Source organism: Camelina sativa, chromosome 9, assembly GCF_000633955.1.
Source record: "Camelina sativa cultivar DH55 chromosome 9, Cs, whole genome shotgun sequence".
In the NCBI taxonomy this organism is placed as follows: domain Eukaryota; kingdom Viridiplantae; phylum Streptophyta; class Magnoliopsida; order Brassicales; family Brassicaceae; genus Camelina; species Camelina sativa.
In genome coordinates this window covers 1,175,920-1,184,977 of record NC_025693.1, presented here as the reverse complement: position 1 = coordinate 1,184,977, position 9,058 = coordinate 1,175,920, and the positions used below count along the sequence as shown (strand labels likewise).

The 9,058-nt window shown below is 36.7% G+C and overlaps 2 protein-coding genes and 1 pseudogene across 4 annotated transcripts; 2 read left to right on the top strand and 1 right to left on the bottom strand.

Moving 5' to 3' along the window:
- LOC104710128 (glutamate decarboxylase 4) lies at positions 27-2,178 on the bottom strand. The gene is made up of 6 exons (XM_010426677.2): positions 2,093-2,178; positions 1,577-1,982; positions 1,284-1,498; positions 950-1,203; positions 810-862; positions 27-683 (listed from the first exon to the last, which is right to left on the bottom strand). Exons 1-6 carry the CDS (start codon positions 2,176-2,178, stop codon positions 225-227), a joined length of 1,473 nt encoding a protein of 490 aa, XP_010424979.1. The 3' UTR covers positions 27-224.
- On the top strand, positions 4,485-7,000 carry LOC104710126 (protein NRT1/ PTR FAMILY 8.4). Of its 3 annotated transcripts, none has more exons than XM_010426675.1 (5): positions 4,485-4,596; positions 4,872-4,974; positions 5,081-5,298; positions 5,411-5,970; positions 6,052-7,000. In XM_010426675.1, the coding sequence occupies exons 1-5, from the start codon at positions 4,540-4,542 to the stop codon at positions 6,851-6,853; spliced, it is 1,740 nt and encodes a 579-aa protein (XP_010424977.1). In that variant the 5' UTR covers positions 4,485-4,539; the 3' UTR covers positions 6,854-7,000. The 3 variants fall into 3 exon arrangements, with proteins under 3 accessions (XP_010424977.1, XP_019085922.1, XP_010424978.1); XM_010426676.1 differs by having other exon boundaries at positions 4,534-4,610; XM_019230377.1 differs by lacking the exon at positions 4,872-4,974 and having other exon boundaries at positions 4,523-4,596.
- Positions 7,815-9,058, top strand: part of LOC104714890 — a 2,508-nt pseudogene continuing 1,264 nt past the window's right edge.

The window sequence follows — 9,058 nt, the reverse complement described above, 5'->3', positions numbered from 1 at the left end:
GAAAGATAGAAATTTTATACATAAAATAGAAATTTTATTTCATTAATTTATTTAGTTCAAATACATAATAAATCACCATTCATCAGCAAATATCAAATCACAAAACTTTATAAAAACCAAAAAATAATCGAAGCAGCATGAAAGATAAAAGACGGTCCAAATTAAATGGATCTTTAATTAAGGACAAAAACAAATAATAGTATTAGTTTACAGTAATAATCTGATCAGCAAATTGTGTTCTTGCTTGTCTTCTTAGTCTCCAACAGCTTCTTCCAGTAGGACGTGACTTCTCTCTGCATCTCCTCTGGCGTCTTCTTAACATTTCCGTTAGCCATTTTCGCGTGAATTCTCGCCGGAAGCGTATCGAGCTCGTGGAGAACCTTCTCGAAATCGGCCACAAGTCTCTCGGCTAAGGTTCGAGAGAAATCTTCTCGGATCACAACTCGGAGCACGGTGACGTGCTGCGCGTCCGCGGGCATCGTGTATGCCGGAACGATCCAGCCGAAGCGGCGGAGCGTTTCGGCCACCTCGAACTCGTTGTGGCGGCTACTGTCTTTGAGAGAAAACGCCACTAACGGAACACCGTTTTCTTTGGATACGATTTTGAAACGTCCCGTTTTCTCCAATCCTTGTCTTAACACCATCATGTTTTCACGACAATTATCCATCACATTGCGATATCCCTAGACCAAACACACACACAACGTTTAGTTCGAATAGTAGTTTTGAATTTTCTAAGTCAAAGAAGTAGATATAGTAACAACTTGAATATATAGTACGTGATGTTTATTGAGTTATTGTTTAGTTACCTCGAATCCAAGACGAATGAGCTGGTAGTACTGAGCAATCACTTGACTTGAACCTGGTTTATACAAGCATTTATTAACATCTTTAATCTATAAGAATTATATAACTCTATCGAAAATTATATATTTGTGGTAATGTGTACCTTTGGAGAAGTTGAGTGTAAAGGTGGGTTGATCAGCGCCAAGATAATTGATATGGAAGATTAGTTCATCAGGCAAATCGGTTTTGGTTCTCCACACAACCCAACCGATACCGGCGTAAACCAAACCGTATTTGTGACCACTCACGTTAATGCTCTTAACCAACGGTAGCCGGAAATCCCACTCCAGCTCCGGGTACAAGAACGGTGCGATAAACCCACCACTCGCTGCGTCCACGTGGATTGGCGTGTCCCATCTGCAAATTGCGAACGTTAGACCGGACTCGGACCGGTTAAAATTCGATAATTAGCTTGTTTATTGGTTTGGTTTAATTACCCGGTCTGCTTGTTTTTCTCGACAAGAAGGTCGTTGAGGAGCTTTACGTCTTCGAATTCACCGGTTAGAGTCGAACCGAGGATGGCCGCAACGCAGATTGTGTTTTCGTCTACCATTTCGACCGCCTTTTCAGGGTCCATCACGTAATAGTCCTCTCTCAGATGCACTTCCTTAAGCTCCACTTCGAAATACCTTGCGAATTTCTCCCAGCAAACCTGTATTAAACCGGAAAATGAGTCAAACCGGAGAGACTCCTAAACCGGAGTGATATCTTCAATTTTGATTTGGTTTACCTGGACATTGGCTCCGGTTACAATGTTAGGCTTATCATAAGGAAGCCCTTGGGCCTTACGCTTATTCTGCCACTGTCTCTTAAAAGCCAAACCGGCCAACATAATCGCCTCCGACGATCCCACGGTTCCGACACCGACGGCTGCTTCACCGTCACCAAGAGGCGCGTTGAAGAGACGCGCGATCATGTTGACACATCGGTTCTGAAGCTCCGTGGTGACAGGGTACTCGTCCATGTCGACGTAGTTCTTGTTGATGGACTCCATCATGAGCTTGTCACACTCTGGCTCCATCCATGTGGTCACAAAGGAAGCTAGGTTCAACCTCGGGTTACCGTCGAGCATTAGCTCGTCGTTAATGATTTGGTACGCTGCTTCCTTTGGGATTGAGCTCTCAGGCATCTCAAATCTGATGATGACCATACATTAAGTTAAAACTACGAAATAGTATATTCATATATTATATAACATGAAAATATCATACAAAAAAAAAAAAAAAATTATGTTGCAACTTGTTACCGTGGAAGAGAGTTGCGGACGTAACGAGAAGCAAAAGTTGAGTGGATTGAGACATCCGATTCAGAAGCTGTCTTAGACAAAACCATCTTTTCTGAATTCACTCGAATGCTTAGAACTTTGATTTTTGGTTTTGAAATGAACAAGAGGAAGTAATGTTTTGTTTGTAGTTGACGAATGTTGTGTGAAATTAGAAGAAGAGGAGCAAATGTTATTTATAGTAGTAACGTAGAATGGTTTGGCACTTTGGCTTCGTTTCGTGTTTGCAACGTGAAAGGAAGCATCGCTAGTCTTTATTTATGTGCTCCTTTTTCTAACGTTTCCTATCAATGACTTTTCCTTGTTATGATAGTAAGACCAATGAATTAATATTTTTAACAATTAATTAATTTCAATGTACCTTTTCTTTCTTAAAAGAAAATACTTTTAACATACAAATACTTTTTACAAAACAAATTTTATATCGACGACTACGAATTCGACTTTCATTTTTGTATTGAAATTTTAGTAGTTATTAGTTTTCTTCACAACTCTTGCGTAAAGTTTGTAAACATGCATAACCCTTTGGCTTTGGTGCGATGAGTAATAAAATCATGTAACTTGATAAATTTTGCACTTTCAGTTATGTGAACATTACAAACGCGTAAAATGTGACCAGATTATATAGTTTTCGTGATCCTTTTTTTTCTCTCTCTTTTTTTTTTTTTTTTTTGCTATTAGTGTATTTTAATATAGACCGTAAATAAGTTAGAAACCAAATTCGAACTTTATATTGGTATCAATACTAAAGGACATTGACCATTTGTTGTAAGATCTATTGACTTTTTGTTGTAAGATGTCGTAGTATTATTATCGCCAGCTCTGAAGTAAAAAGATTCAAATAACATCAAACGATCAAACCCATAGACTGACCTAAATTAACAAATAAAGTTAGGGGATGCATCAAACCTCCCACATGTTTAGACTAGCTTTAGACTAGCCTTAGCTTGGGTTAATTATGTTGAATACTACTCCAACCTTAAGAATTGTTTCTAGATTATCTTTCCCATGAAAATCATATATTAGACTAGCCCTAGCTTGAGTTAATTACAAGTTACAAACATGCAATCGTCTTTTCGACAAAAAAAAATATCTTTTTCTTTTTTTGGGGCCAACATTGAAAGAATTGTACATATGATATTATCGATCATGGATTCATGGGGGTGTATACGTGTATTAATTTTGTTAGTTACAATAGTTTTGTTATATTAATTTTGTTGTCTCGTGCAATTGATTAACGAGAAAATAACAAAATTTGTGAATATGGTAGTAATACGTAATTAGAAAGGAGTGAATGGGACATAACTGGTATATGAATAAAGGAATAATAAAAGTCGCGAACCCATCAGACATCAGTCACTCTCAAATAAAACGCGTTGGCTAATGTAGACGCCATTCGGCGAATAAGGTTATACCGGCAATTACGTGTTACCGCCACCGGTTTACTTCTCTTAAGTTCTTCTGACCTTCCTTAATTAATGCAACGCAGACTTTTGAAATGGCCAATTAAAACATGCTCTGTTCGGTTTTGTGTCTACTAGTCAACTATTAGCGACCGAATCTTTTCTATTTTGTGGTCAATAGTTCAACGAAAACGATAAAATTTTGACGATCAAAACTATTCGTTTCATATTCAATAAACCACAAATTTGTTTTATAGAAAAAGAATTCGATAATCCAAAAGTTAGAACGTTGTTGTTGTCATCACCAATCGCTGATTAGGTAAAGCAAACACAAGACATATTATTAGTTTTACAACTGAAAACATATCATTTCCAGTTTTCAAAATTCATTTGTTCGTTTCTCCTTTTTTTTTGTAAATAACTTTTTTTTATAATAAAATTTAACATTTCTATTCATAGATATATATATATATATATATATATATATATTGTTGGTTATTGTCATTTATCCCAATATTTGGTCGGTGACATTAGCAAAACATTTCAAAGCCAAAAGACTAAATTTAACAATGGGGAGTATGTAACTAATGTATGTAATCTAATTGCATGTGCTCCTTAAGTTTTTAGATTACAAAGAGAAGTAATTTTAATTACAAAAGTTAAAAGAGATTACTTGACTAAGACGTTAGAAAATATATCTGTTATTCAATTTTTTGGAGGTTTTAGACTGGCCTAACAAAGACAATTAAGAAACCCACTCTTTTTTTACTTTGAACCACATTTGTGAATAATTTAAAACGCATTCACACTCTTTATTTTTTGTTTATTTGGTTTTACATTCCTTTTATTTTGTAATAAAATACAAAGAATGTGGTTCTGTGGTGACTGTCACTGACCACTCACACCACAACTTTGGTGAGTGCGAGAATCATTTTTGAATGTATTCTTCGTGAAGAAGCATAAATCAGCTTGCGTGAAGATTGTCATGTTCAAGCAAAGTAAAAAAAGATGGGTTCCATTGATGAAGAAGTGTCATTGCTAGAAGCTGAAGAATCTCTCATACAGGTTCAACCTCATAGGTCTATCTAATTTTGATTATCTATTTACGTTTTTTTAATTTTCAACTGAATTAATTCACAGAATTATATTTTTTTTCCTCTAGACTCTAGAATCTAGATATATGTTTGCTCAAATTGATATGTATCTCTTCAATTCCAATATTTTTCTTAGTCCCTTGAAATGCTTCAAACTGAAGTTAAAGTAAGCTTTGACATACCTCTTGTCTCTGTAACTATTTGTTCAAGCCAAAGCATGTCTGAATTTATTTTATTTTTAAACAGGAAGAATTGAAATTGTATGCTGAAGATGGTTCAATAGATATTTATGGAAACCCACCGTTGAAACAGAAAATAGGAAACTGGAAAGCTTGTCCATTCATTTTTGGTAAAAACTTTGTTTTATTTCACTTGTAATACTTCTTGTACGTATTCTCTCTCATGTTCTGTTTTTAATCTCTAAAAAATTGGTATTAATTATGTTTTGCTGGCAGCAAATGAATGCTGCGAACGGTTGGCTTATTATGGCATTGCCAAGAATCTAATCACTTACTTCACAAATGAGTTGCATGAGACCAATGTTGCTGCGGCTAGACACGTCATGACGTGGCAAGGGACATGTTACATCACTCCTCTTATTGGAGCTTTAATAGCTGATGCTTATTGGGGAAGATATTGGACTATTGCTTGTTTCTCTGCCATTTATTTCGCCGTAAGCTTTAGCTATACGTTTACTATTAGCTACCCAAGTCTCACTCACTAATCCAGTCTTTCTGGTTATGTTCTTTGCTTGATATGTTCTGTATTTTTGACTTGGTTTTTAGGGAATGATTGCACTGACACTCTCAGCTTCAGTTCCTGGTCTTAAGCCAGCAAAATGCATTGGCTCTCTTTGTCCACCAGCAACAACGGTTCAGTCCACCGTTTTATTTTCAGGGCTTTACCTTATCGCTCTTGGAACAGGAGGAATCAAACCATGTGTCTCATCCTTTGGTGCTGATCAGTTTGACAAGACTGATCCAAGCGAACGAGTCAGAAAAGCTTCTTTCTTTAACTGGTTTTACTTCACCATCAACGTTGGTGCGTTTGTTTCATCTACTGTTCTAGTGTGGATTCAAGAGAATTGTGGATGGGAATTAGGATTCTTGATACCAACCGTGTTCATGGGACTTGCTACCATAAGTTTCTTCTTTGGCACGCCACTTTATAGATTTCAGAAACCTAAAGGTAGCCCGATTACTCGAGTCTGCCAAGTTCTTGTTGCTGCATACCGTAACTTGAATCTCAAGTTCTCTGAAGAGTACCACACACATTTATTTGAAACATGGGATATGAGCTCTTCAAATACTGGAGACTGCAAGATAGAGCACACGGACGGTTACAAGAAAATATTTTTTCCCTCTCATTTCTTATTTTTAAATTGAGCATTAGACTTTATATCTAACCTTTTCATATCAATGTGCAGGTTTCTTGACAAAGCCGCAATTATATCAGAAGGAGAAGCCAAATCTGATCCATGGAAGCTCTGTACAGTGACTCAAGTCGAAGAAGTAAAAATTATGTTACGTTTGTTCCCCATTTGGGCCTCAGGAATCATCTTCTCAGTCCTCCATTCACAGATTTACACTCTCTTTGTTCAACAAGGACGGTCCATGAGACGAACCATCGGCTCATTTGAGATCCCTCCAGCTACTCTCGGGATGTTTGATACTGCAAGTGTCCTTATATCTGTCCCAATCTATGACCGCATCATCGTTCCCTGTGTGAGACGGTTCACAGGCTTAGCTAAAGGATTCACCGAGCTACAACGAATGGGGATTGGACTTTTTGTCTCTGTCTTGAGCTTGACATTTGCAGCTATCGTTGAGACGGTTCGGTTACAGTTAGCCCGAGATCTTGATCTAGTGGAAAGTGGAGACACTGTTCCATTAACCATCTTTTGGCAAATCCCTCAGTATTTCCTTATGGGAACAGCTGGAGTTTTCTTCTTTGTTGGACGAATCGAGTTTTTCTATGAGCAGTCTCCAGATTCGATGAGAAGCTTGTGTAGTGCTTGGGCTCTTCTCACTACCACATTAGGAAACTACTTGAGCTCTATGATCATTACAGTTGTGGCGTATTTGAGCGGCAAAGATTGTTGGATTCCTTCAGACAACATTAACAATGGCCATCTTGACTACTTCTTCTGGCTTTTGGTCTGTCTTGGATTTTTTAACATACCGGTTTTTGTCTTCTTCTCTGTGAAATACACTCACAAAAAGGTTTGATCTCTTTTTTTTTTTTCTGCTTAAGATATCTATCTATTGTCATGGAGGCTCTTGTGTGTACTTTCAAAATTTGTAGTGTGTCGCAAATTGAAAGTTATAGGTATTTGTGGTACAAACTGAAAGTTATGGCCCTCTGTTTTGGCTGTAGATTTTGTTCTTAGTTTTAAGACTTTTGACTAATTTGAGCCATAGACAACTCAATCTAAAATTCAATCATAAAGGTTATAATTAGATAAATCTTATTATATTATCTTTTTTTCTTTTCATTATAGATATTTGATATTTGATTTAATTTTATATCAGTTGATTATTATGAATTTATGATTATTATTATTAACAATTCCACAACGTACAATTCTCACACCATACTCGGATCTCAACCTTAATTACGAGAATTGAGAATGTAAATTTTAGGTCTCTTTAGGTTTGGAATTATTATTATGAATTCATGATTATTATGAACAAATCCACAGTTCTCTTCAACTATTATTGTAAATTCATAAATTCTTATTTGCAAATCCAATAAGAATTTATAAATCAATGAACCAATAGCAATCATTAGAGGATTAGCCCAAATTAATCATCCTAAAAAAAAAAAAGAAGTTGTTTGTTTTTCCTTTTTTATTATCAAGAAAATGAAAAAGGTAAATGAATGATGATCTAAGTTAGTTCTAAACCGGTAAACATAAGATCGTTTGTTTAGAAACAAAGAGAAGATAGCGTTAATGTAAGTTATGTACTTATGTCAGTTCCTTTTTCTGCTGGAATTTGTTGGTTCAAGCTTGAAGTTAGCTTGAGAAAGAAGCAATATTAATCCTAATCAAGTTGTGATTCAAGAGATAAGGTTCAAAGGAGCTATCAAAAGTTAAGTGTTTTCTAAAATGATTAGGATTGGTGTTTATTATATAAAGAGTAGTCGAGGCATGACATAAGAAACCTTGATAAATTCGGCTCACATTGAATTCACGAGAGTAAGAAGAAGAGACATGAAGTCGGTGGAGAAAACTCAGAAACTCCTTACGATCAAACAAGTTGCTTTGTCTGCAAGAAAAGAAATCAAACAAAGAAGAAGAGAGTCTGAGAAGATTCATATACCTAACGATGTCGTCGTCGAAGAAATCATGATGAAGCTTCCGGTGAGATCGCTCATGAGATTCCAAACTGTGTCGAAAGAGTGGAGAACTGTGATCAGGTCAAGAGATTTCAGGGAAAGACACATGGCTCTTGAAAAAAGCAAAGGGTGCAAACTCCTTTTTGTCTGTGATGATTTTAAAGAACGTACGGAAGACACTCTCTTTTTAAAAACAGTTGCCGTGGAGAAGAAGTCACCTTCTGTGGTAGATAAACAAGCTTTGGAATTCGAATTTAAGGGGTTTCTCGAGATTTCCGAGAGCTGCGATGGTCTTGTCTGCTTCTACGACACTAAAAGAGCAGTGGAAGTAATAAATTCGGCCACCACAATGTTCATAGAACTCCCTCTATCGAGAATTCAACGGCTTTGTATTTACAATCCAAGCCCGGAGGTAGAGCTGGAGCCAGTTCAAGATCCAAATACTGTTCTAGATCCAATCATGTCGGTTTCTTATTTTGGATTTGGAAAAGACAGCGTTAATGGAAGGTATAAACTAGTATGGATGTATAATACTTCTCCTACTACTACTCCTACGTGCGAGGTTTTGGATTTAGAGGTAAAAAAATGGAGGTTCGTGAATACTACTACACTTGATCATCATAATATCTTGTTATATCAGAGGCCAGTGTTTGCAAACGGATCACTCTATTGGCTCACGGGAGATAAAGATGGATATCCAACAAAAAATACCAAACTCATAGTTTTTGATATACACACGGAGATATCTCAAGTCATCCCAACCCCACCTTGTATTACCCGTGATGCCCCTGGTGACTTTATGCAATCTCGATGGTCGTCTCTGCATTTCAGAGTTGAAGGGAGATTGCAAGCAAGAGTTTTGGTGGAGAGTTGAAGACAACACATGGGAGAGGATCTTCTCAGTTGATTTGCATTCTACTTCCACTTGGTTTGCTGGTGTCACCTCGCAGTCTCTCATACCTTTAACCATTTCTAGGGACACCAATAAAGTCATCCTTTCACTTCGCTATCAAGATAATCTTGTTGCCCTCGATCTTGATCCTAACTCTTCAGTTTGTCATTTGTATTTTTCTGGTTACTACGGCTTAGTATGT

Bases quoted from the DNA above. Each gene is read 5' to 3' on its own strand.
- LOC104710128 (XM_010426677.2), bottom strand. From the start codon at position 2,178: ATGGTTTTGTCTAAGACAGCTTCTGAATCGGATGTCTCAATCCACTCA. The intron at 1,204-1,283 runs GTAATTAAACCA...CGCAATTTGCAG, and splicing joins GAGAAAAACAAGCAGACCGG to ATGGGACACGCCAATCCACG. The intron at 684-809 runs GTAACTAAACAA...TGTTTGGTCTAG, and splicing joins TCATTCGTCTTGGATTCGAG to GGATATCGCAATGTGATGGA.
- LOC104710126 (XM_010426675.1), top strand. From the start codon at position 4,540: ATGGGTTCCATTGATGAAGAAGTGTCATTGCTAGAAGCTGAAGAATCT. The intron at 5,299-5,410 runs GTAAGCTTTAGC...CTTGGTTTTTAG, and splicing joins TCTCTGCCATTTATTTCGCC to GGAATGATTGCACTGACACT. The intron at 5,971-6,051 runs GAAAATATTTTT...ATCAATGTGCAG, and splicing joins GAGCACACGGACGGTTACAA to GTTTCTTGACAAAGCCGCAA.